Genomic DNA, 27,825 nt, shown 5'->3' on the forward strand with positions numbered 1-27,825 from the left:
CGTCACATTCCTGCATTCCCGTTTTCCTCAACTGGGACGTCAGTGTAAGCTACCGCTACACGGCTAATCCTCTTCCCCGACCTCTCTTTTGGAAAAAGTCACCCATGACACGGTGGATTTAATATCACGGGGGTGACACCGGGTTCTCCAGGAGTCGGAGGCTCAACTCAGGTGAGGATTTATCCGTCTATAAGTCGATGAATGTGTGAATTGGAATCCTGGTGGTGGTCAGCATAGAAAGCCCCCAAAATGCGCTTGATCAAATTGGCTGTACCTGTCAGTAGCTCGTCTGTGTGTTGGCCACAACCACCAAACTTGTTGCTGCGTCCCATTTGACGAACAACGGACCTAATTTGTAATTTACGCGCTGTTGTTTACAGTTTCAACTTGGAGCTAGCGCATGCTAGCCGCCGGCTGGGTAGCCTGAAACGTTGCATCACTAATGTTGCCGGTCATACGTGTTGGCCAGGGAATGGAGGCGGCTCCAGCTGTTCCTTTGTTTGATTTACCATCGATTTCACTGGGTTGTCCTTTCTAACAGCGGCACAACCCCCCTGGCAGGATCCTGGCAGGGCTAACGGGCTCATCCAGAGCTAGCATGCATGAAAGCATGGGCGTGGTTACAGACAAATAACACAGGATGCGAAGGTTTGAGTTGTTATGGTCACGCATGCAGTCGGCTCGTTTTCCGCATGGTTGAATGGGCTGGACAGAAATGGCAAAAAATGCCAGTTTACTTTGGTAGATTGGTGGTAGATCGCGAAAATGGGCCGAGCCTGCTGCAGTTGAGCTGCAGTTGAGCAGCTGTTGAGCGCAACAGATCGTGGATCCCAGCTGCTGGCAGAACCGGCGGTTGGTACCGTCTGCTGATGTCACACCCCTGGTCCTTCAGGAAAACTGACACAAGATTTGTGCAGAGTCACAGCCTCGGAACTTCTTGTAACATTCCCGACATTCCTTTTGGAATTCACTGTCTTGAATTAAGATCAGTGTACGTTAACGTGCAGGCACGTGCTGCCCATTAAAGCCTTCCTCAATAGAGGTGGATGGTTAATCTTTAAATACGTGTCAACACATTAATGAATAATGAGGATCCAGCAAAGGAAATGTGTAACATTCCTCTGAAATCGCGCGTCTGTGTTCATTCCTCACCCTGACTTGCAAATCAGGTTGAGCCAGGAACCCTTGCATTGAATGGTCATTTATCTGTATGCTTTTCCTGGCATCTGCTCAGACAGCTAAGCCATTTGTCACTCAGTAATGAAATGTCAGTAGTTTTAACCTAATCGTGCACCCCCATATTGATCTTAAATCAGCCCTGATGTACTCTGAAGGCCTTTGCTTCCAGGAGAGTATAACCAATGCTATAGCAACAAGTTAGTCTTGTGACATTTTAGTGATTTTTAAACAGAAAAGCATTGATTTACTCAACACTGAACTGGATGAGGAATGAGCACGTGACCTCTGACCTCAGATGTATCAGTAACAGGACAACTGGTCAGAGAAGCGGGTTATAAACCACTGCAGCCAAAAGCTCGGGTTATGGTTTTATTTGAACCTTTACAGTGTGAACTTAATTTCAGCATCCCGTGTCTATCTGGATTAAGCTCAGTCACTGCTCACTTTGAGGCCTCAGGACGGCCACAGGCCGGCTTGTTTTCCAGGACTCTCTTTGAGTTTGTGTCTGACATTGTGGGGGCTTTTGTCCCAGTTCTACGTTTACCCTGTTGTGTCCCATTAGGTCACCATGGGGCTATAGGGGCACAATGGGGCCATTGTTTTTCATGTACAAGCGTCCACGTTCCTCTTGGACCCCCTTCTGCTGTTCTGTTAATCTGGTTTTAGACCTTTCAGCTCCCACCAAATGAGTAAACACATTTTTGGGGGGGCAGAAGGGTGAAAATAGAAGGTTCTAAAATGTAATCTTAACATACAGGCTTTGTAGCAAAGGCACAGTGATGCATCTTTAAAATAATATCAGGATGATTCTACGTCAGGATATACATTTATGCCCCTATAGGTTATGTAACCACAGGCGCCCCCAGATGACAACTGTTGGTAATACAAATATACTTGTGTTTACGAGAAAACACACTATATCAACTCAAACTCACTGCTCTCCTGTATCAAACTATTTTCTTCACAAATCTCAGATTAAGCCAGCAGTCGGTAGAAGACTAGATTAGACATATTAGGATCTTTCTCTGCATGGGCTGAGAACCTGGATTTAGATTACGACCCAGGAGACCAGGTCCCACGTCCTGCTCTGTTTGGGTTGTGTGGATTATGGTGGTTCTTGCTCTTACGTAACCATGTCACAGGCTGGAAATCGCCGATGGCCCGTTCAGGTCCGCAAGATGGTGGATGTTAACCTGTTATTTTGCTTTGAGCCAAACTTTGTTATTTTGACATTTGCCTCATTGACACGTGGCGATAATAAACGTCCATATTGAAGTTTTCTAACTCAGTCATGCAATATTAATCACACATAATCACGAAGGTCAAGTTGTTCTTTGAACAGCTCTAATAGGAGAGAGACAGGCAAAGCAACAGGAAGGAGCAGGGGGAAGTTGGGTCAGATGTAGACGGAGAGACGAAGACCAATGTTTTTATATGGACTGGCTGCTCCGCACCACTCTGTCATCACTTGCATCAATGTTTAAGGCCGTTGGGTGACGTTCAGGTGTGTGTTTAAACCATATGGATGATTGTTTGTGTCATTTATAGCTCTGACTTATTCTTTTGCCTTCAGTCAGCACAGCCCGTCGGCCATGTTGGACTTTAATGTGTACCATTATAAACCAGTTGTGAGGCCCCGTCTTTGTTTACACGCGACGAACTCCCTGATTTAGCCTCCTCGCTGACTCTCACGCGGCGTCCACATCACAGTTTTATTATCATCCTCCTGAAACTGAAGAGAAGCACATCAGGACAGAGAGACGGGGCCTGTGTTTGAGGTGGGACATCGATTGCTTTTTTATTCTGAGCTTCAGAATATGCAGGTGTAGCATCATGATATATACAGTAGATTATGTTGGATCGTTAGTCACCTGTGTGCCAGATTCAACCGGGCTGGCATCAAATTAGAACCGTTTGGTTCTGCAGTCTAAATTCAGCCTTCGTCTCTGATCTGTGGACGACGTTCAGTGAGTAAATGCCCCGCACAGACGTGCTAATGGCTAGTTAGGATAAACAGATGAGCTGCAGTGTGGGTTATAGATTAGACAAATGCCCTGATGATCTGCCCGCTGTCATCTACCCATACATCAATACAGCGTATAACAGATTATAGCACTCACACTACAGTAGCGTAGATTAGGACATGTTGACTCTGCGGCGTTGGAGGAGATTACGCACGTTTCTAACTGAAGGTACACGCTGGTGCTGCTGGATGAGGGATTCTCATGTGTCCTTGGGCAAGACACGGTTGCAGGTTCATCACGGACCCTCAGGTCTCATATTTTGGTGGTCAGGTATCTCCAACTCGGTGCGTTTCCCTGGAAGTATTTGTTGATAATTGGAGGTATTTTCTTGGAATGTTGCCCCCCCCACCACCACCAAAGACTTAGCCCTGAACTCGTCGGACTCTCCCTGGTTCCCCAGACCTCAGCAGATATCATTCTGCGTGCTCCAGGGCCATAAATCCTCTTTGCATGGCTGGTGATCAAGCCACGCTGCAAAGGAGCTTAGTGTCCACAGACATGCAGGCGGGATGGTGTCGGGGTGGGGAGCGTCAGGTGATCTCACGCCTGTCACAACAGTGCCGGGAGGGACAGGGCAGCTAATATATGGGTAAATAAAGCTGGAGACGCAGGCGCGACAGCAGCCGATGGAGGTTAGAAGACGCTCCTGAGCAGTGACAACAGAGGAGGAAGCTCAGAAAGCTTGAAGCTATTCATCCTGTAATGGAGGGTCAAGATCCTCTTTTACAATTTAGAGTAACTCGCATTCATGCCCGTCTGCTTGAACGGCTGTTACGCAATAAGTGTTTAGTGTCATATAAAAACCATAAAGTCATCAGCTTTGATGTGTGGAAGAACAATAACAGGTTCATAAATACTGTAAAAGTGGGCTAACCCCCCCCCAATGAGCGCCGCACTTGACTTTTTATCCCGTTCTGCTCCACTTCCCTCTGTCCTTTCCAGGACACTTCCCGTCCTCCCTCCCCCTCCTCCCCTTCCCACCTATTACGGCACAGGTCGCCATGGAGAACTCCTCGGTAGCGTCGGCATCATCCGAGGCTGGCAGCACGCGCTCGCAGGAAATCGAAGAGCTGGAGCGCTTCATCGACAGTTACGTGCTGGAGTATCAGGTGCAGGGGATTCTGGGGGACAAGGCGGACGCAGAGTTGGACAACGGCAGCAAAGTGCCTCAGGTTTGAGCTGCGTCTGAACAGGACGGCGTCCCGTACGCTTATGAATGGAACCTGACCAGCTTGTCCCCAACGTCTCTCTCTCCCCCCAGTGGACAGACGACTTGAACAACAAAAGAGATGGAAGCTGGACGTCTTCGAGGGGGAGGGGCTCCATCAGGCCTGTAAGTCTGCATCAACGTCCTGCTCGTCTGTAAAAGCTGAGAGCTGATTTCATTCTTGGGCAACAGAATAAATAGTTCTTCCACTAGTGTCAGGGCTTTATCCTGAGCATCATTCAGATTTTGTAGTTGTATTCTGTAGATATTAGTTAAGTTGGACGCTTAATGTTTGTGTTGTGTCAACTGCTGCTGGAGCTACTGGAGTGTGATATTTAATGGGGCAGAGGTCGGCAGATGTGCACGTTCCCCCTCCTGTCAGCTCAGATCAGAGGAGACGGGAGCCTTTTTCATCCGCAGCCAGGATAAAGTGTGTCCTTAACCACCGACTGAGGTTCTGGCCAGTAAATGAATAATCCTTAACGAGTTACTCTCAGTCTGGCAGTGCAGAGCGCATGTGTTTAGAGAGGGAAATGGGATTAAAGACACAGAGATGAATGAAATTAGTTTCATCAGCATCCAGGAAACAGGCACATCAGTGCAGGTTGTTGTAAATGTTCTAAAATGTTCGACCATGCTTCCGTTTTAAGTAAAGATGAATGCTTTTTTCCCCCCATCCTCTGTAGGATGAGTGGGAATACAGCAGCAATGGCAGCACTGGCTCCAGGCCCAGCTCTGGTTCTAGACCCGGATCTGGTTCACGCTCTGGCAGCAGAGGCAGGAACAACCAGTTTAAGGGCCCCGCAAAGGTACTGAAGCCGCCGTGTGTGTGTGTGTGTGTGTGTGGTGTGTGTGTGTGTGTGTTGGGGTGGGGGGGGGTATCCTTCAGTCTGTCTGCAGCTCGACAGATTATTTGGGGCATAAAAAATTCTGTAAATCGAGGTTTGTCAGCCTGAGGTGAATAAGCGTCTCATGGTGCTGCAGGAGGTCCATGTCTGATCTTCTCACCATTTCCTGCATGAAGATCGTTCTCTCATCGTGCTGATAGTCGGGCTGTAAACAAGCAACAAGCAGCGTCGCTAAAATGAGTTCGATTGTTCGGCTGGAGTTGGCTTATTTAAGACCGGGTGGGTGTCGTCGCACTGAACTTGTCTTCTTTTGCACGTAGAACGGGACCAGAGACGGCTCCTTGGACATCCTGGGCACGGACATTTGGGCTGCCAACACAATGGACTCACACGGGTCAGAGAGTTTCTGAAGCAGGTTCACACAAGGCTGAGTTTAAAACATGTGGTTTCATATGACAGATTGAGGAGTGAGACCTCCTGCCCCGACTCATTATTTCCTGAGGATTACACTGTTGTAACTGGGGATTGAACCTACAACCTTCTCGCCATGCCACCAGAGCATTTTAACCACTATGCCGCCATATATGACTGATGGGTGGAGGTTTTTGTGGTTGCAGGGGTGCAGGCTGGGACGTGCAGCCAGAGAAGCTCAACTTCAGCCATTTCCATAGGAAACACATCAGAGGAACGCCAAAGCACCTGCCCCACATTGACAGAGAGGGGTACGATCTGGAGCAGTATTTTGATCATTCAGGCCTTGGAATCTTACTGAGCTCGATGGTCTTTCACGCTTTCTCCATCAGGATGAACAAGAACAGATTCGAGGAGGATGACGGCATCGACATGAACGACATAGAAAGATTTCTACCTCATCTTCGCTCCGTAAGTCGGATTTTTTTCTTTCCTTTTTTGGTGAAATGAAATCTTGTTTTTGTAGATTATCCTGTGGGCTGCGTCGTTGGGACCTTGATCCATTTATTGGTTGTTTAACACTGCCCCCTGTTGACATAATGGTTGAATCACATCTACGTTGAAAAAACATGACGCGTCAAAATGAAAACAAAGGTACAAACACGAGCACAAAACATGGCATGCTTTTTTTATATATATAAAATATATATATATATATATATATATATATATATATATATATATATTATATATATATATATATATATATATAAAAGTCACTTTAAATGTATCATGTATACAGTTTAAATAATTAAAATGAGAAATACTCGCGCTCAGTTTAGATGTGTGTTCGGTGACACCTAGTGGACAGATGCTGCACTGACATCACTGCTTTGCTATCAGACGCGTACTTGCATTTTCTTTAGTTTTGTGCTGGAAATATTGGTTTTTCTCTACATATCAACCAAAACAAACTCACCTTCATTATGAAAATGTAAGCTGAACAGGAGACACAATCATCCTTGAACTCAGCAGACATAAAATGTTTTTTCTGTCTTATATCTTGGCATATATGTGATTTACAGCCAAAGGTAGTTGTTATATTTTTCAGTATTACGTAAATGGTAAACAAACTATAAAATATTCAGTTCTCCATCTTTCTGCAAGCTTGTTTTCCCGGCGGGATTGAGGGTTTCATTTTAAATCACCTATAGCATGTAGCCCTTGCCTTACGTGTAACCTCTGCTGTCTGAGCCATTTTTCAGCGCGTATGAGCTTTGCCGTCTTCCTTTTTCCTTCCCTCTTGGCTCCAGCACTCTTTATTATCCCCTTTAGTATGTCAGTCAAGATGGGCTTAGTTGCACCACCAACGTGGCTTCCTCGCTGTATACTTCCTGAGCCGTGATTTCCCATTTCCGCACATTCAATCAGCAGCGCAGACAGTCGGCCACGTTTGTTCGTTGGTTTCGGGCTCATATGTCCCGTCGTGATGCGTCCTGTCTGTCACAATTGGCTGTTTCAGATTCCCGCTTCAATCCTGCAGACAACAAATGACCACCAGTTTTGGGTACATCCATATATAATGCTGTTGATTAGTTTCCAAAACAACATTACCAACTCTCACCCCTCCCTGAAATATTCATAATTCGCTGTAACCAAGCAAAAGCAACAGCGTCCCTTTTCCACAGTCGTCACCCTCTGATGTGTACTGCAGGGCTACGTAATCCCTGTCTGCATTCCACACGTTCAGCCAACATTCACTTCCCTTTTCCAGGAGCCAGAATAGACTTACAAGTAGCCCTGGGATGTGGAAAAAATCTTTGTGTGTGTGTGTGTGTGTGTTCGTGCGCCTGTGCTTCCTGGTCCTGGCCTGAGATTCTGCTGTACTTTTGCTGGCCTCTGTGGAATGTCAGCCGGCGTGCACGTTAACCTGCCCTCACACCCAGACTGCTGTGAAGCCAGAATTCAGGGGTCAGGCAGAAAGAACCAGAGGTGCCGAGTCACATGGACAGAATCTTCTCTGCATTCAGGAAATATTACAATTTATGATCTCAGCCTGGTTTTATATCATTAATGCATTTGGCATGTTATTGGTGGCCTAAAGGTGAAAGCCCACAGACGTCATGGGGTCACTGTGTGAGAAATAGAGGAGGGGGGAGGTCAGGCTGACAACCGGCGAGGCGGAGAGAGCGGTTAGTCATTCAGGAGACGTCCGGTTTGTGTGTGTGTGTGTGTGTGTGTGAACAGTCATCCAGCAGGGGAACAAAGCAGGAGACTGGAGCTCCCAACTGGTCAGCCCGTGTGTCTGGACGTGTACGTGCTGGAGAGCAGGACCCTGGTTGAGAGGGGACGCAGGGGGCGGGGTCACAGTGTCTGCCCGCCTGTCATTCAGGTGTCAGTTTGTCTACATTGAAGTCAAAGCTTTCTCTAACGTGGTTCAATGCTTTGCCTGCATTGCTCTGCTCTCTTCAAACACTCGTGCGTGTGTTTGCTGTCGTCTTCTGCTGGTTTCCCTTTTCCTATTATCCTGGCTACCGACACTGGCCTCAGCCTCGCTCCGCTCTTCTCCCCGTGTCCTCCTTTACTCCTCCCCTCCTCCTTCACATGTCGGTGGGCAGAAGAACAATATCCAGGGGGTCACGGTGACCGGCAGCCCCCTCCCTGTGGTCTTTTCCTGCTATTGTTCCTGGTCCTACTGCTGCCTGGCTCCTGCACTCTATTAAGCAGACATGCTGGCCAAGTCCCCACTGCCTGGCTGGGGCTTCAATCATGGGAGAACAGGACACTCAAGTTCATGCATCAAAGTGGGGAACCCTGGGAAACGCGCATCCAGGAATTTAAATTGATGTTCATGACTGCCTTTTTATATTAGACTAAAAGAAGAATTTATATCAAGTCTTTAAAAAAGGCACTTTTATGGTTCTTTTAAGGTAGTGAAATTAGTCCCCCCCCCTTCCCCATTATATGAACGACCTTGATCAGCGTTTATGCAGCATTCTGAATGAATGAATGATAAATTAATCACATTTTCTTTTATTTACATGTTACCTTTACCCAGTTGGACCAAACCAGTTCACATTTGACAAACTGTAGAGAGAGCAAAATCAATTAATATGGACAATTTGATCATTTTAATACTGAAAGATTTTGTCAAACGTCAGTAAAAGAAAAAGCTGTTGAATTGGCTTTCAGTTGCTTAATTATCCAAATGGCCTCCAGGAGACCTCGGCTGCTCCTTCCTGTTCAATTAAACCTGATAATATTGTAACATCAACATCAGCCTTTACCAATTCTGAGGAAAACACGACGGCACGGCTCCTGCTGAGAAGATGCGGTGACTCCCATTGTCCAAGCATGATTGAGTCTCTCTCATCACCGACGTGGTCACAGGTCAGGTGTAAGCCAGAATTCCCACTGCTGCCCCTGCAGCAGCTGCCGTTGCACCATTACATCTGTAGGAGACTACAGTTTTCCCTCCCTTTCTCTGACACTTTGATCCCACAATGGCTCCGGCTCCTATAGCGAGAACCTCCGAGGTCTTTGATGCACCTATCCAACCGCCAGCGCTCTGCTGTGGCCTCCGCCTCGGAAAACCACTTGGTTAATGAGCTGTGGATGTCGGGGCCGATCTCTCCTACTCTCATCACCGATCAGCCGACCTATCGGATGGAAATCTGTAGACGCTTCAAAGTAGGAAAGGCTCATTTGTTTGGTACTGAAGTGTATACAGGAATACAGCTTCCACTGGGGTCCCTGGTTCTGAGCTGTAACCACATCCATGACAGCCCGGGACCGGTGCACACGTATTGGGGGTCTAGAAGACCGCCAGCTAAAGCCTGTCACCCATAAAGCATCTGAAACGCTGGCGACTGAATCTGTTTGACCTGCGCTTAAACAAACGGCAAATGATATTTTATAGCGTCACGTATCTGGTGCAGTGTTTCCAGACAGCATGTCCACACTCCTGTCCTCTCCTCTCCGGGTTTTATGTGCTCTATCTTGTATTTACAGTCAGTCCTCTTGTCGTACTTGGCCACCCCCTCCTCTGTGCTCTCAACAACCTGTTCTGTAATGCCACCCCTGGGGCACTTTTGGATTTATTGCTTTTGGCCGAGGGCCCCCAGTAACATAAATAAGCCTGAGAGAAACAATGGCCTGGCTAAATGAGCATCGCACCAGAATTGTTTTATGCTAGAAGGGACAGGAAGACGTGCACTCCACATTCTATGCTGCTGCAGGGAAAGTTGTGTAATCATTCTTCTCCTTTTCTACTCCCCAAGTTTCCATCCCCATTCGCTTTTCACGTTTCCTTACTTTCCTTCCTTGTTACTTAAACCTCTTTCACACTAACTCACGTCATTATTATGAATGGACAGACAATGGCATTCGACCCGGGTCGGGACCTTCGTGGCAAAACCTTTGAAAAATGACTTATTTTTGGAAATCACCAGGGTTTGTTAAAATGTTGGAGGAAACTGTAAAAACCAATGTTAGCGTCCCAAATTAGCATCTCTCCAATCATTCGCCACGTAATGCTGTGAAGTATGTCAAGTTGCCCCCCTCCCTCTCCAGGTCCACACCCAATCACGGTGTACACTTCAATCAAACAATTCATGTTTGATCTTCTTCACGAGCTTATTTTTGCCGTTTGCACTCATATCGTGCAGATTACTCCCTGTGTTGTTACAGTATAACATTTCAATTCTGGTTAAATTGCAATTAAAAAAAGATATGGGTTTTTTTCCCTTGGCATCATCCACACGAACAAGTAAAGCTACCGTCCCTAAAGTCTAATTCTTATCAGCGAGAATCCCCCCCCCCCGACACAAATCTAAACACCACCCACGGTCGTACATTTCAGTCTCCTCTCAGCCAGCCGGCCTCGCTACCTTTGTCACGTCCACAGTGCTCACGCTGCCTCCCACAAGGTGAGAGGTCCTCTGGCAGAGGACCAGGTCAGCACACACATCGCTTTGATGTGCACCACACTGGCTGCTCCCTCAACAGCAACACACACACACACACACACACACACACAGGCATTTTTCTCGTTTCAGCGTTTCTCTGCTGTGCTGTTATCTTTATCTTTTTAATTACCCAGACTGTACGGAACAAATACATCCTTTAACAGTCTTTCATGAAGTTGGGGTTTTGTTTACCTGTCATCTGGTCACCATTTGGCGGCAGTGCCGCAACTAATGATATCCTGGAGTTAAACTACAGTAGCTAAACACGTGACGGTTCCTGTTTCTCTTGTGGTCAGGCCAGCAGAATCACATACATATTAATACGTTTTGGTCTGAGGGGAAATCTCTACATCTTTCCCTTTATGGACAAACATGAGTTTTATGTCTGTGTTTGCTTTTTAGAACATTGGTCTGCCTTCCCGGCTTGAGTACACAGACACACACACTCACGCTCAGCTTCTAACATCTGGATTTAATCACGATCCCACAGCAGAGAAGTAGGTTAGAGCAGAAGTGTCAAATATCAGCTTCTCTTCTCAAACTCAAAGGCAGTTTGAGAGTGAATCCTAGCGTATTTTTATTAATGTATGCTCATCCTGAGGATGGTGTTATGGAGCGCTGTAGACTGTACACACAACTGTTGCATCAGCGTTTTGGACCAGCAGAATGAAGTAACACCTAAGGACTTGGTTACACCCAAAATCAAGAACCTCCTGTCAAGTGGATGAAAAAAACCTCCTGTCACGATGCGTTCGATCGATATTTATGCGTGTTGCTTTCCATCAGCTGTCTGCTGTAACACACACACACACACACACACACACACACACACACACACACACACACACACACACACACCCCTAATTGGCAGTTGACATTGATGCTGAACAGTTTTGCTTCTTCATGTGAGGGGTGGGTACACATGCTGTTAAAATATGTCTGCAACATTATTTTTGCACTCAATGTAAAACAGTAGCACAAAACTCTCCCGCATGCACCCGGGAGACTGAACGTATGCATAACAGAGCTGATCCAAGATACCCTATAACCATAGTAACGGGCAGCGATGCTCAGCAAAGGGGGTGTGCAGTATGATTGACAGGGTTGATGTTGGTTGAATGATGGTCCTGTTTCATTTTCTCATTGGAGAAAATAACAGGCGTGTTTTCTATTCCCTCGCGTCATTATGGGACCACTGTAGGGACCATCATTTAGAAAATAGGGGAAAACTCTTCTGTTTCCACTTTCGGCATCAGAACTAAATATCGTTCTTTTGCTGTAAAAGGTTTGTAGCCTTCGTTAGCTTTAGCTGCAGACTGCTGTCCAGAATGTTGACGCAGAGTTAAACCCGCAGCTTTTCCATCCATCTACATCAGCAGGACAGAACGGTTGACGGGTCTGCAGCCTGTAATTTGTGTGCAGTGTTGCTGCTCAGCCTTGTGTTTACCTTGATTAATAATGACAAGTGACTGTTGCAGAGGACGCTCATCAGGTCTATTTTTATATTTCTGTAATCCCATCATCATTCTAAAAATTTAGAAACCCACACCATCTGCCCGGGGCTGCAGATTTTCGGGGCGATGCAACTTAATTGGTGTTTGCTCCTCTGTGAAAGTGAAAGCGAAAGTGCTCCTCTGCACAGCTGTCTTGAGCGGTGAAACGCTGCTTTTACCGAAACGCCGAGATTTCACATTTTCAGCACTCGTTTGCTGAGACGGGGGCTCGACCTTTGTTTGGACTGAGGCCATTAAGCTTAACAGATGCTCTTTGGTTTCCGTACAACTTTAGGGAAAAAAACAACGATTAGAACAATCAGTACTTCCTTTATGTTCAGCTTGTTGGATCACTTTATTCAGCTGAAAAAGAAGAGTCAATCATTTGCCAGCAGCGTCTCTCACTCTCCGATTATGTTTCTTCCAGGTCTTCCCTCCTCTTCCCAATGAGGCCGAGATCGCACACACCAAGAAGCTTTTCCGGCGCAGGCGGAACGACCGGCGGTAGGCTCACACATGCTGTTTTCTTCCTCTTGACAGACGTCAGAGCCCAGACTGTCTGATAAAACCAACATTTTTCTGCAACCAAAGCAAAGTCAAGGAAGGAATGTAGGTTCTGTTGTCCCATGGACAATGGAGTTACTGTTTCTTTACTCTATATTAAATCAGTTAAAAATAAACTCTCGGCCACCTACAACATCCAAACTGTACTAAAGAGGCTTTTACATTCTTTAAATTACTGTTAAATAGCATCCTGCCTCAAAACTCCCCACTGTGCCACTGAATTTTAGAATGGCACATCTGTTCTAACTCCAAATCTAATTTCAGCCAAACCAGCTCCTTCAGAGAAAGCTAAAATTTCTGCCCCTCTCTTTCTCTCGCTTCCTGCCCTGATGTCACTGGAAAACTGCTCTTCAGTTGCTAAGAGACAGGCAAAGAGAAAATATTTTGGTTGCATTTGTAGTTGAAAGGAGGGGTAGCTGTGCTAAATGGACGAAAGCACTTCTATCTTTGTTTTTGTGTCCAGAGAATAATGTGTTCTTTTCCGAACTGCAGCTCACGTTAAAAAAAAAAAAACCTGAGAAAGGAACAGAACACAACTATAAACTTGGACCGTGAGCCGTCCACTCTGATTCCATCATCATTTCTCTTTCACTCTCTGTGGTGATACCAGCATGTGACATGTGTCCATGACAAAAGCATCCATTTTCATGTGGCCCGGCCATAATCCAGGATAATTTGATTGATGTTTGTCTGAGATCCGGATAGTGGATTAATTCTTTAATTAAAGTGTGTGATCAGCGCGGGAGATGCATGCTGTGTAAAGCTGCATTTGACCTTTTGACCTCCAATAAAGCTAGAAAAGAGAACTATCCCATAGTTACCGAGCTCCAAACGTAGCAACAAGCTAATGGATCAGAACAGGGAAAAACAGCCCACACAGCTGTAATGACTCCACGCCGTCTTTTATGTAACTGGAGCTAACCAGAGACTCTTCCCATACGTTTCCAAATGTGTTAATCCTCTTATAGATCGCTGACTTGCTTGATGGGGCAGAATCGTCCGGTGGGAAATAAATACGGACACGTTGCATCTGCTGCTACTTCCTGCTGTGTGAAACGCAGCCCGGCGGGCAGAGGAGTCGGGTCCGAGTGTGTCCTGAAAGTGTAGGCTGGCTGTGGCAGGAATGAAGAGACGCGTGGGGGGAGCTGTGCATGGATTTCTGCTTTAGTGTGCACGTCAAAGCTGCACTCAAATTGGTTGTGATTTGCTGGAATGTGCTACTCGCCACTCCCAGTTTAAAAAAATAAAGACCAGTATAAAAACCAGTACCAGGGAAGGCTGCTGGTTAATCACCTGTTTAGACTGGTCTGGGAAGGTGGCTAGTTAATCACCTGTTTAGACTGGTCTGGGAAGGCTGCTGGTTAATCACCTGTTTAGAATGGTCTGGGAAGGCTGCTGGTTAATCACCTGTTTAGACTGGTCTGGAAGGCTGCTGGTTAATCACCTGTTTAGACTGGTCTGGGAAGGCTGCTGGTTAATCACCTGTTTAGACTGGTCTGGGAAGGCTGCTGGTTAATCACCTGTTTAGACTGGTCTGGGAAGGCTGCTGGTTAATCACCTGTTTAGACTGGTCTGGGAAGGCTGCTGGTTAATCACCTGTTTAGACTGGTCTGGGAAGGTTGCTGGTTAATCACCTGTTAGACTGGTCTGGGAAGGCTGCTGTTAATCACCTGTTTAGACGGTCTGGGAAGGCTGCTGGTTAATCACCTGTTAGACTGGTCTGGGAAGGTGCTAGTTAATCACCTGTTTAGACCGGTCTGGGAAGGCTGCTGGTAATCACCTGTTTAGACTGGTCTGGAAGGCTGCTGGTTAATCACCTATTTAGACCGGTCTGGGAAGGCTGCTAGTTAATCACCTGTTTAGACGGTCTGGGAAGGCTGCTGGTAATCACCTGTTTAGACTGGTCTGGGAAGGTGGCTAGTTAATCACCTGTTTAGAATGGTCTGGGAAGGCTGCTGGTTAATCACCTGTTTAGACTGGTTTTATCGTGCTTGGTACCTGCCGTTTGTTTACGCCCTGGAGGAGCCGCGTGCGCTCCAGCAGCTCGCTATTCTGCACCAACCCTTTGCTGCTCCTGCTCCTGCCCTCGATGACTCGAAGATATTGATAATAATCTCCATTTATGCATTCTTGGAGTTTTGTGAGCACGTCTATGCAGATGTGCAGCGATGCATTCAAAGTCTCCGCACACTCCATTAAAGCCGTGTGTTTTGGCCGTGTGAAGCTCCGGCCACGTTATTGACTGTCTGGCCTGCAAGCTTCTCGTCCCCTCTGGGCCAATTGATTTGCCAGTCTGGGTCAACCAGTGATTCAATGGTTCCACGAGGGCTTCATCCACAGCAGCAGCTCACATCGATCACCTTCATCCCGCCTTCACATCTCCCAATTCATTTCCCTTTTTCGGTTTTCTCCTCTTGTAGTTTAAAGAACAATGCCGTCGTTGTTCATGTTTGTTTCCCCCCCTCCCCTGTATTGCCCTGCTCTGCCCCTGTAATTCCCATCTATTTCCCTACGTTTTCTACGATGGTTCCGTCACTTCTCCATCATTTCCTCCATTCGTCTCCTGCACTGCTGCCCACTTTCCTCTCCTGCTTGTAGATTGGTTGGTCAGTTGACCCGTGACCAGTTACCAGTATTTCTTCCTGCTGGTCCTGGGGGGAAGCGGCAAGTCTCAGCCAGGTTAGTGCAAGCTGGATCATAGGAACGGGACAGAGCTCACGCTTGAAAAGCTACAATTTAGCAAATACGAAGGGTTTTAATACATTTTTTAATGAATCCTGAAATATGTGGGGGAAAAGCAGATGAAAATAAACATGTGTGCAGGTGGGATTGGGACATTATCAAACCATTTAAGACTGATTCATGTAGAAAATAAATAAGTGCCTCTCATCTCATTCTGCCACTGATCACGCCCAGATGACAAGAATCTCATCAGTGGTCTCATCGTTTATCCCGAAGGCAAACATTTCCCTGCACAGTCAATCCCGGCAACACTCCAGCTACTGCAGCGCTGGCGGTCATTATGCGTGATTAACATTTTATTACTGTCTCGCTTTCACCTCCATCAGCAGCAGATCAGACCAGCTTAGAGGAGCCGAGCTTAAACCAACAGCTAGTGGGAGATCAGATGGATCGACAGATGAAGGTGGTGGTTTGAGGCGGAGGCGCCCGGCCTCTCTGCGTGTTGTTTGAAGATGTAAATTAAACCCGTAAAATCTAATTCGAAATCTTCATTAAAAAAAAAAAATCCTGTTCTGCAAAGCCGAGTTGAGCCGTGTGACTCTCGACATGTCGGGCGGATGGCTGAAAATGTTTTGCACAGTTGGAGGCAGCCTGTCAGGCAGAAGAGAGCCAGGAGAACTGGCTCTCAACCTCCCAGAGGGAGCGGAACAGAGGAGCCAGGCGGCACATCCACCATTGTTCACGGCTGTTCCACAAACCCAGAGCCGGGGCTAAAAAGGACCATCTGCACAGCCGAGGCAGCAGAAACACCGACAGGAACAAACGGCTCCTCGGTGCTATGCAGGTTCAGGAGAAACCAGGTCCTGTTACCACCGGGAGGCGTGGCTGCAGATGGCAGCCCCCTGCTCTGGAAGACAGCAGTTAGGCAATTTTTCTTTGAAACGCCCAAATTTGATTTAGGGAGAAAATGGATGCGTGTGGTGCACAAAGACGCACAACTCAGTGTATCAAGCATTACAGCACAAACACGCACGGCTCTACAGTTTGTCTAAACTCTGAGAAAGAGAGCTTCTGCGAGGCAAAGAGAATATTTCCAAGGCTGTTCTCATATTAATGGATATGGAAGGACCCCCCCCCCCCCCCCCCCAAAAAAAAGAAGATTTATATGTTTTGCTACAGTTTTCTTTCACAAGGTAGAACCGTTTATTTGCTTTTGCAAAGCCGCTTTGATACTGGAAGAGAATCAAGGCTGAGTGTTTGCCAAAGAGAAAAGTGCAAGGAGAAGCTTTTGTGAGAGCCCATGAAACATTCCTGTTGTCACCGATGAACTCGTGCAGTTCCCACTTTCTGTGCGCATGAATTCAGCCTTAAACTCTCTCCTCAGTCCAGCGGACTCCACACATTTACATTCACGCCATCTCTGAACATTATTTTAAACTACGCTCGTCTTCCCGGCTTTGTGGTTTTAATATTTACTTTGCTTTCCCTTCATATCGTTCGAGTATCCATGTAATGTGTTGTGGGTTGATTTATTACCCAGGATGCATCTGGCCATATTAAAAAGGCAAGTAGGAAGCAGCCCCTAGAGTGAATTGAGTTTCTAACGACCTGCTCTCTGGGAAAAAAAGGTGTGTTAGTCGGTTATCTGCAGGTTCACAGGCTCAGGCAGATAATAGGTTGCCTCCTCGGTGCCAGGGCGACTAATCCACTGGACCATATGTCAGCAGCTTGTCAAGCCCAGAGCAGAGCAGCAACAGAACAGAGCTATGCTGGTCAGGGAAACACAGACACACACAAATGTAAGCAGCCCTGCATTTGATTTGTTTAGTATTGTAGATGAGAAAATATGGCTTATTTCTGCTCCTCTAAAGGATTAACTAAGGAGGGAAGGAGCTGCAGGGCACCGTGGTACCAGTGGGGAGGTCAGAAGACAAATGTCTCTACATCACATGAAATCTGAATAAAATCTGCTCTTATTCCAGGAGACAGCAGCGACCTCAGGGGGGAGGAGGAGGAGGAGGAGGAGGAGGAAAGAACCAACCTCAGCAGATCCAACAACAGTCACCGCAACACCAGAGGGATCAAACCCAACAGCAGTCTCCCAACCAACAGCAGCAGAACTCAACAGAACTGGGGGACAACAGAAACAGCGGCGCTGCTCGGCCACCTCGCCAGTATCCAGGAGGACATGGGCCACGCCAGGCAGGACCGCCACACCATTTGGGACTAGGCCAGAACCGGCGTTGGCATGTCACTCAGAAAGGTCAGGTACACGGACAGACAAACGTTACAGCCGATAGAGGAGAGTCCTCCAGATCGGCCAAAGACACAGAGACCGAAACTGTGACGGGAGACGAAGGCAGCAGAGCACCTGTGGACATCGGTGGCACGAGTCCCAGCCAGTCACCCCCGTCTGAGTCTACACCTGCCACAAACCCTTCTGCAGATCCGATGCTTAACAAGGAGCTGCCACCAGGAAGTAAAAAGACAAGTGAGGGCCAGTTGGAGAAGCCCAAAATCAGCCTGCTGCAGTCATCAAGGGAGCGGCTGAGGAGGAGACTAAAGGACAAGGTACTGAAAAGCTGCTTACTGCCCGTCACAGCATATTACAGCAATCAGGACTAACACACAGAACCGCTCGGTCTCATTACTCACACACACACTTTTCTCACATTACTTGACTTTATTCATTTTCCTGGGTGGTGATTTAACACTCAGATTAACACAGAGACAGATTGCAGAAGGTTATGCTCTCTTAGAGACGAAATGGAGATACTAAAGCAGTATTAGCTCAACACTTACTGACACGGGCACAGTTAGCCAGCTGTGCACTGCTTCCCTACAGCTAAATCACCACCACCACCAGTGGGTGCTTCGATTTGACGACTTAACTCACCATTAGAGCAGAAATTTACAAGCCTACCCTCAACAACTGCCAGCTTCAGCCAGATTGGGCGATGCTAACATCAGCCATTAACAGACCAGATGTGTAGAATATGATCTACATTCCTAATTTTGTCAGTCATGAGCGTGTCTCTCAAACAACGTACCGTCCGTCACCACAGGAAGATGCACAGGAGGCTTCGGCGAGCGGCGATCCGCAGAGCATGGACCGGCTGGTGGACCTGCTCAACAGCATGAGGAGCAACAGCAGCGGGGTGGAGCGGCAGCTGATCTCCTTCATGGAGGAGGCGCAGTGTTCCACTCGCTCCGAGGAGACCTTGGCTCAGGTGGTCGACACCATCTATTCCAAAGCCGTGTCGGACAGGAGTTTCGCCGCCACGGCGGCCAAACTCTGTGACAAGATGGCCCTTTTCATTGTGGACGGAACCAAGTTCAGGTCACTGCTGCTCAACATGCTGCAGGTGAGACGCCAGGACAGAACAGCAGCCCTCCGAGATCTTTACCTTTATCTAACGGGACAACTTTAATAAATGTGTTCTCAGTTTGGCCACTGTCCTGCTGCTGATATTGAGGTAATGAGGCGGCGCAGTCGCTTCATTACGGTTCCACTAAACAAAGCCAGCATAGCAACCGTTTCTTCTCCCCCCGCGGTGCCCGCATTTGAATCTCAGTGGACCTTGTTAGCATTAACTCCAAAGTCAGTCTTGTCTCATCACTTTTCCAGTTCTAAAACGTTTCATTGATTCAGCGCGTTGGCTCAGGTTTAGAGTTTCAGCCTGGTCCCTCACCGGACTGGCACTATTCTGAAAGTTAACTACCGGCAACTAACCCCGATCGTGCTGCTACCTTCTGCCTGGTGACATCAGCTTGCTTCAGTTTTTGCATTTTCCCCTCCATTAGTGTCAGATCTTTGCAGCCGACGCCGTCCACTGAACACCAGTGGGAACGACCAAACCTTTGATCCTCAGTGACTGTTAAACTTTCATAACAGCACATCTAGTCTGACAATGCTGCGTTGGGTGTTTGGTTTTCCAGGAGGCTTTTTCCAGCCTGACTGAGGTGGAAGCCTGCTGTGAGTGATGTATGGTACAGTAAATGTCAGTGAGCAGAGCAGCTAATCTAAACACCCAGGGGAGAGAGACCTGACCCCAGCGCCCCACGCCCCATTCCAGCCCCCATTCCTTGACTTAACTGCTCGGTTCCAGCCTTGCACACATGATGAAAACATCCTCTCAGCCATTGTATTTTTCAGCGGCTCTCTCGCCCCCTCCTTATCCCTTCATGAGCTCTGTTACTCTGCTCCCCCGTCTTATCGCCTCCCCTCACCCAGAACAACACGGGCCAGTGCCTTGGTTCTTTTGCCTACACACTTCCTCTCTTCTTCTTTGTCTTTCTTCCTTATCTTGCTCCAGCCTTTCACCCTTTGCACCTCCCCGAGAGCCGAGCAGAAGGTGGACCAGAACGCCTTGAGCGGGCATTCAAAGTCTAAATGTTAAACCACCTGCTGCCTCAACTCGTCTCCTTCTCGTCCCCTCCTCCTCCTCTCCTGCTTTGCCTTCTCCCTCAGATCTCTGCTACCCTCCTACACTCTTTTCATCCTTACTTCTGTCATGTTTTTTCCATTCAAACCAGTCTTCCTTCAGATTTTACCATTCTTATCCCAGGAAACAATGAATCTTCCCGTTCTCCCCCATCTTGTGATCTCCTCCAGACATATACTGTTTATTGAGCAAAATACTGACAGGACAGCGGGGTCGCGGCGTTTTAAAAATCGGCACCATGAAGCTGTATTCGCATTTTAAATTCAGGTGTAAAACTTGAACAGAGAACATCCACCATCCTTCCTGCTGTGGCCTCGATCTCAAAGAGCCTAAACACGACTGCAACACAAACGGCAGCGGCGTAGCGACACTTCGCACGTCTCCTCCTCCAAATATGGCGGGGGCCCCGTTTCTGACGTCGTCAGGCTATACATTCTGTGTACGTACATGCAAACGAGCCACTTGTCACTCTGGCGATCGCGGGCGCACGTTAACGGGCAGACCAATGTGAAGCGACCGGCTGTTAATAAAGTTTGATTTTAAACCTGCTGTTACATCTTCACAAGTGCACATTAAGCATTAACCCATATTAACCTCAACGCTTTTGCAGCTCTCACACGGTTCCCCACCACTCGCTGCCAGACCAGATTACCATATTCTCCCCCTCTCCTGGCACGCTGAAGAAATTCACCATTTGTTTAATGTGTTTTTCAACTGCTGCCCGGTTTTAAGCGCGGTGCTTTAAACTGCGAGGTTAATACGGGTGTCGCGTTCAAAATCTCCCATCGTGGACGGAGCAAAGACGGTAATGGTGATTATGGCTCCGCTCGTGTCCTCTTACCTACTGCCCACTAAGAGCCCACGTTAACACGCTGTCAGAGTTTGACTGTTCCTTTCTAAAATAAACCTCCGCTCTTTTTTTGCTTTCTCCTCGTCTTTCTGACTCAGAGGGATTTTTGTCATCGAGAGCGGCTCCAGCAGGCCGACATCGAGAGGTGGTTGGGCTTCATCACCTTCCTGTGCGAGGTGTTCGGCACCATGAGGAGTAACTCGGGGGAGCCCTTCAGGGTCCTGGTGTGTCCCATCTACACTTGCCTGCGAGAGGTCTGTACCCTCATCCACTTCAATTCACCCCAAATGCTGGTATCCACGTGCATGAGTCTCAGTGCACCCTCCAGTTTCCTGTTTCTGCCCAAGTCTAGACTGCAGACACCACATTAGGGGTTGGTTAGTGGTGCAACCGCTCCGAATGCCATTAGTTCCAGGAAGATGTGTGAATCTAGGTTCAGTTCCCATCAGCTGCTTATACACACGCTGCGACGGTAACCGCAGAGCCACGGCGGACACGACACAGAGGTTGTTAACAACAGATGGGATGTTGAAAGGGGAAGCAAGCGAGGAGGAGAGTGCAGAGGAAGCAGAAGAGACTGCGGTCGAGTCACACTTGCTGCAGGGGAAGTTTATTCACCACCTGCAAGGGAGACACAAAAAAAGGGGGAGACGACAGTCTTCTAATCTCTCTGCACGTCTCTGATGCCAACACCGCTGCCAGTCTGACACACACCCTTTGTGTCGCCACACAAACACAACAGGTCATAACTACCATCCACGCCCTGTCTAAGTGTCGATCCAGAAAACGATCTTAACAAAAGCTGTGGCGGTGCACGACGCTGTATTCTTCCGCTTATTAAAGTCATTGATGATTTCTCAACCATCTGTGGCACTGGTGTAAGATTACAAAGCCACAAACAGCCTTTTGGCCTTTTTGTTTAGGTTGCTGCAATACAAAGTTTCATTTACAGCAAATGAGGGATCAAATGACAAAGTGCTTCACGTAAAAGGTGGAGGAGAAACATTATAGTTGGTAAAGAATGAGACCAGCCTTAACAAAGAGCGTAAGAACACACCGTTCCGGTGCTTCTATAGTCCCAGCACGGTCGGGGATGATCAGTAAGGCGTGCAGAAGCAGACCTTCAGAGGAAGTCTCTTTTTTTTCTGCCTGTTCACCGCTGCTCGCTGCACCTTTAGCCTGTTTCTGTGGTTACCTCATGAAGTTTCACAGCCAGTTTAGCCTTTTAAAAATATCACTTCCATTAAACTGTGCAAATAAGTATGCCAATCCCAGCCTGATAAGGCACAGACGAGAAGATAGACCGTTAATCGAGTCATCTACTATCAAATCAGATGTCTTACTTACGGATCCTTTTTATAATGTTTAATATTTTTGATGGTCAGCTGCTTCATGTTTAGGGTTTTAGGGGCTTTTCATTGAGCTCTGAGTGTAGTACAATTCAAAAATAGTAATGCTGGACCTCCTGTTGCTATGCAACGCCTGAATAGCCAGTTACAGTTGAAGTAGTAACTTTAAATGTGATCTCTTTCAGAGGAAAGAGGAAATTACAAAAACAAGCAAGTTCCCCCAGTCGACTTCATTGATCAACTCCTGATGGCGTCAGCGTGTTGCATCTAATCGTGGTGAAACGGGGGGGGGGGGGGGGGGGGGGGAGCTGCTGCTTTTTATGTCTGAAGAAGAAAAATATTGTGAATGGAGTTGAAAGAATCTCAAGGTTTCCCGGTTTCTTCTCGCGTTGATGCGCCCGTCTGCATATTTCAGCCTCGCCGGCGAGCGTGCGGTGTCTGCTCCGGGAGGCTGCAGTGGACGGTAAATGAGTTTAGATCAGGCTGTTCTAAATGCACCGGAGAAAAACTCCCCGCGCTCCCACGAGGACTCATTACGAGCCGAACCATCGCGTCACATAACTGTGCTGCTGCAGAAATGACAGGAGCGGAGTTCCCACATCAAACAGCCGCGCCGTCACCGCAGCTGTCTGAGCGTGCCGAGGGGCCGGCGGCCGCGCGCTGCTCCAGCCTGAATGTTAAGCGGAATGCCGTTAATCCGACAGTGTGGAAATAACAGGCCCAGCTGCTGCTGCTGCTGCTGCTGGTTTCTTTTTCAGCCTCGAACCCAAGACCTTTGCTGGTTCCTTTGGAGCTGACTGGCAGCCTTAAAATGAAATGCAGTCAGATGCACGTAGGTGGGCTGCGTCCGTCGGCCTCCGAGACGCGCCGACTGCAAATGTGAAATGTGCAGGGAAACAGCTGCTGGCGGAGGCTGAGGGAGCCAAGCTGAAGGAGTGGAAGAAGCTGGAGAGCAGAATGAGACTAACCTCCAAGCCTCCATCTCACTTCCTGTCGCTGCTTCGAGGCAGCAGAATATCCATATTTCTATCAACTCCATTTTGTGTCTCCGTCCTCATCCCAGTCTTCCTGTAGTGGCCCCCCCTCCCCTCCCCTCCCCTCCCAGTCCTCCCAGTCCTGCCCATCTGCGCTCGGACTGGTGCTGGGGAGGAAGCAGCGAGCATGGCTACCAACTACAGTGTGTTTTTGGCCGTTGTGAGCGCATGTCCACATCCAACGAGCCCTGATGGTCGTTAGCCAGCTTGGCAGCATTAAAGTCATGTGTTGACTTCCAAGATTTAAAATGCTAAACTCCAAAATATTTACAATTAGGATTAGGTCTTTTCTCCCTCCTCCACTGAACTGATTAAACTAATAAAAGGGGTTGTTTGTCTTAATCTCCTCACTCACGTGGCTTATATATCCACACAAGTGGAATGTGCAGTATACTTGTTACGTAAAAGTTCTCTTATGACTTTAAAGTAACTCGATTACACCAAGTTAAGTTGTTGGGTCCAATATTCCTGGCTCAAGTTACTTTGGTTGGTCTTGATTGAACTTTGAACTTCTATCTGGCCGGTCCTGGATGACCTCTAGAGGTCATTGGTGTTTGACCTTCATCTCAGGCAGTTTAAGGCTCCTCAGGGTGAAACACAGGAGATATATCACAGACTGAGATATAAACCCATCAAACTACTGGTAATCAGCATCACCGAGTACTCCTACTCAGTAACCAGCCCTAGTTAGACGCTGCCCAGCCACCCAGTGGACTCATTCAGTTCCATTTTCCCTGCAGCTGCTCCAGTCCACAGACCTGAAGGAGGACGCCGTCATCTGCTGCTCCATGGAGGTAGGAGAAGCACACAGGCCAACTATTTTAAATCGCTCATTCGCTTTATTCTGGGGGCTGTAAAATATGAGGAGGGGGGGCCGACATTTACAGTTCTGACTGTTTTGTACAGACGCACAAGTGAAAAGATGCACAACACAACACAACACCTTACAGTTGAGTTGGCAGGACTGACAGCTTCTCCACAGAGAAACACCACTACAGCCCAAGAGTGTGAGCCTCTGGTCTGGCCGTAACAAGGGCGCTCTCCCTCTCTCTCTCTCTCTCTCCCTCCCCCTCTCTCTAACCTCCACCCTCCTGACATCTTCCCATCCTCTTCCCTCCTCTAGCTGCAGAGCATGGGGCGTCTTCTGGAGGAGCAGCTCCCAGAAATGATGACGGAGCTTTTAGCGGCTGTCAGGGACAAGATGCTGTGTCCGGCGGAGTCCCAGCTGACCCGTTCTCTCCTCATGGAGGTCATCGAACTGCACGCACACTGCTGGAACCCTCTGGAGGCTCTGACGACCCAGTACTACAACCGCACCATCCAAAAGCTCACCACCACCACCTAAGTGTCGGCTCCCCCGTGAGGTGGAGGGGCAGGATGCCCAAAGAGACGGTTTTTTTGCCCAAAACAAAGCAACAGCGTGGTCCTGTGAACATGAAATGACCACTCTAGTTAAAAGAAATGGACCCAGCTGTCATGTCACTCAGCTGTCAGCTTATTTATCCACCACAGGCCAAACCAAGTTCATTTTAAAAGATGAACGCCATCTGAGGAGACAACAGTGCTGGTGGCCAGTAGGGGCGTGAGAGGCCACAGGAGTGTGGGGACGGGCTGGCTGCCGCTGCTGTGGGGGGACAGAGGGGGGGGGGGGGGGCAGGGGTCAAACAGGGGAGAGGACAGGGCAGCAGCCTGCCCACAGGGAATTCAGATCTTTACCCAGAGACCAATGGAGGGCTGGGGAGGAGGGGGGGTTGGGTACTCCGTGTCAGTCTCTTCATTGTGTTCACTTGCCCACTTCCCTCCCCCCTCGCCGCCTATTCCTCCTCCCCCCTCTTCTGTCTCTCCGTCAGCCCCTGGGGTCTGTGTGGCTGATAAAAGAGGAGGAGGAGAGCAGACACGATGCTGTCTGTCTGGGCCCGTTTGCCCCTGCCAGGCCGGGGACCAGGTCAAAGGGCCTGTCTGTGGAGCTCCCTCTGCCCTCCCTGCCTTTGTCTGCCCCAGCATCGCCACACCCCCCAGCAGGAACCCTTTCTTGTGAGGATGAGACAGCGGGCCTGCTGGGCCAGGCTGGACTGAGGATAAGGATCAGGCTGGCTAGAGTAGGGTGGCAGATGGCTGCTTGAGCCCAATTGAGACGACACTCTCCCGACATTTGCCTCTGGCACCCCCACGGCTTGGGACAGTGTCAACAGAAGCATTTGAAATATGGGAGGGGGGGGGCAGTGCTAGAATAACATTAAAACCGCTGATAAATCTTTTATCTTTGTCCTGCGGGCAAATGATCCTTTATGTGTTAAAACATGCAGGCGCATTTTTAGTTACTAGTTTTTTTCATCATTTAGTGTTTTTATTGTTTAACCTTGAAGTCAGAGGTTTTTTTATGATGAATTTGAGGTATTGATTCATAGCCTTATTGCACAGTTTGAGTTGTTTGGCAGCAGTTTAAGGAGGAGCAGAAGCCTGCGTTGAGGATGAATATTCCAGACCCGTGAGAGAGACAGGTGGTGGATTTTAGGAGTGTTTAATAGAATGGTGGCCTTGTCCATTATCCGCTTTTATGGAAGCCCCTTTTCTTTGGGGCCCTGCAGCAGCCATGGGCGAGCTGAGGACTCAATTGTTGACTTCATTCCATTAAAACACGCATTTAAAAAAATAAAAAGCAGCGATGTGACCACGACGCAAAGCTCGGCACACAAAATGCTTAAATATGTCAATTCAAGCCATTCTTTGCCGTGGACAGTTTGTAAGTGTTTAATATTTGGGCTTGCTTTGTTTTTGACAACTAACTACGTGTACCTGACGATGGCGACCATGGAAACCGTGGAAACCAACTTTTCAAACATCATTAGCTAGTCCCATGTGACCCTTATTTTAGCCAACGTGTAAACTTTATGGGCTCGATATGTTATCTGCATACGGTGTATTTACATGTATTTAAAAAACAAAAATAGGAATGGGGCAGTTGCCACGACGACTACATCCACAGAAACTGCGGCTAGACGTTAGCCTGCCTGTGCAGTTAGCTCAGAATCCAGATGGCTGGATGTAGTCGCACACACTCATGCATACGCATATTTAGCTTCCCATTGGATCTCTGTGGGCAATTTAAAGCAATTTTAATTTTTTTATATCGTATTCTGTCTTGCATCAAGAATTAAGGTCATGTGTGGAAGGAAAAAAAACACAACCAAGTTAAACTGGTTACCCGAGAAAGGCGACTTAAACCTCGCCAAGGTTTTTTTTAGATCAGATATGTGAGGAGCTGGGGTCTTTATGTCTAGGTTTTTATTTAAATTATATTTAGCTCATTTATATATTTCACCATATGGCGGGGGTTGCCATACCTAGCTTGCGAGCGGGTGTGGAAGTGGTATTGCCATGTTTTCCTTTATTTGAAGCAATTCCAGTTTCCATTATGCAAAGAGCAACTCGCTCTCGCAGCAGATGGAGGCAGGTGGGAACTGCCCCCGTCGTCTGTGGTAGCGGAGCACCCCACCCCCACCGCCCCCGTGTGCCCTTAGACCCCTCTGCTCAGGGGTCACATGACTCACTTGACGTTTGAATGAGACGCACCTTCATTAGCATATTCTCATGGATTGGAAAAACGGAGCGGGAGCGGCGGGTCGTCGCTGAGCTCTCGCTCTGCTTTTCTAAGCAACTGAAAAATAAAGTTACGCTCAAACCTGATGGGGAAAAAAGGCTCGGTTTGGTTTTTTCTGCACCATTGACAGCAGAAGTGGGCGTGGCCTCGTCATATTGCTGCCCGTGGGGGTCATTGTTGGGGGGGGGGGGGGAATGAAAAAGATCGGCCCTGATTTCATGTTTTCTAAAATCGGGATGATCGGCCGCGTTGGCGTGTTCACCCAGCCGATGGATGACATCATTAGTTTAATGCTGTTGCAGACGCTGCATCATGTAGATTGTGGAGGGTCTGATCCGTCTCATCGGTTCTGAGACGTTTCACTGCACCAGCATGTTAGGTTGCCGTGACGATGCTGCTCGTTAATGCTTGAGGTCCCCAAACTCTATCATCACATAATGACAGGCTGAAAACGACTGCGCAGAGACGACGACACATTTAAATTAGCAGGATAAAACAGAGTAAAATAAACACGCCTCGTTTAAATGTAACAGTATGTGAAGAACAAAGATGTTGTTTGAAGCGTGAACAACCTCAGCTAAAGAAAACGAGCAGTCTAATTGTTACGCAAAGGTAAACTCATGACATTAAAGTCATTTAATGACAGTAGGTTGAGCTACTTTGGTTGAACTAGTCCTGAATGACCTCTGTAGGTCATTGATGTTAAACCTTTTCACCCCAGTTTCAGGCAAGACTTGGTCGAGTATCAGCACTAACTAGCAGCCAGTGCTCAGGGGCACCTGGTCTGATACCTGGGGTGTCCAGCCGCCCCTGTGCCAGCGACACGTGCGTGCTGGAGTCATATCAGGCGTCCCGTGCGGAGCGTGTGTTCAGCCCGTCCCGTGGTCCACCCTGACACCCGCCTGGGGCTCCCGTCCCACCAGGAGCCCTGAGCAGCGAGGGTTGGCTCCCTGCTGAGAGGCCCGTCCCTGGAACGGAGAAGACGACCTTCAGCGCTGCTCCATAAACATGAGCGGCGCCGGTGCGACATCAAATGCATCTCGTGTCGCAAAACCTATTTCAGGCTGTGTTTTCTAGCCGAGGTAACGCAGTAACGCCGTCGGAGGAGATAAAATGAAGCATGTATACATTAAGGAAAAATAAGGAAGCCTTTAACAGCCGGTTGAGGAAC

At 48.0% G+C, this 27,825-nt stretch overlaps 1 protein-coding gene and 1 long non-coding RNA gene across 3 annotated transcripts in view; one reads left to right on the plus strand and one right to left on the minus strand.

Moving 5' to 3' along the window:
- ctif (CBP80/20-dependent translation initiation factor) lies at window positions 1-26,740 on the plus strand. Of its 2 annotated transcripts, XM_057018753.1 has the most exons (14): window positions 1-171; window positions 4,146-4,375; window positions 4,465-4,536; window positions 5,097-5,219; window positions 5,579-5,652; window positions 5,876-5,980; window positions 6,062-6,140; window positions 12,557-12,633; window positions 15,292-15,372; window positions 17,358-17,946; window positions 18,441-18,740; window positions 20,769-20,924; window positions 23,794-23,847; window positions 24,177-26,740. In XM_057018753.1, the coding sequence occupies exons 2-14, from the start codon at window positions 4,205-4,207 to the stop codon at window positions 24,396-24,398; spliced, it is 2,103 nt and encodes a 700-aa protein (XP_056874733.1). In that variant the 5' UTR covers window positions 1-171; window positions 4,146-4,204; the 3' UTR covers window positions 24,399-26,740. The 2 variants fall into 2 exon arrangements, with proteins under 2 accessions (XP_056874733.1, XP_056874735.1); XM_057018755.1 differs by lacking the exon at window positions 15,292-15,372.
- The window catches only part of LOC130517116 (uncharacterized), a 33,114-nt gene continuing 17,744 nt past the window's right edge, over window positions 12,456-27,825 (minus strand). Inside the window, exon 2 of the long non-coding RNA XR_008947639.1 lies at window positions 12,456-12,688. This is a non-coding gene — a long non-coding RNA (uncharacterized LOC130517116). The remainder of the gene's footprint in view (window positions 12,689-27,825) is intronic.

Source organism: Takifugu flavidus, chromosome 20 (assembly GCF_003711565.1).
Source record: "Takifugu flavidus isolate HTHZ2018 chromosome 20, ASM371156v2, whole genome shotgun sequence".
Taxonomy (NCBI): domain Eukaryota; kingdom Metazoa; phylum Chordata; class Actinopteri; order Tetraodontiformes; family Tetraodontidae; genus Takifugu; species Takifugu flavidus.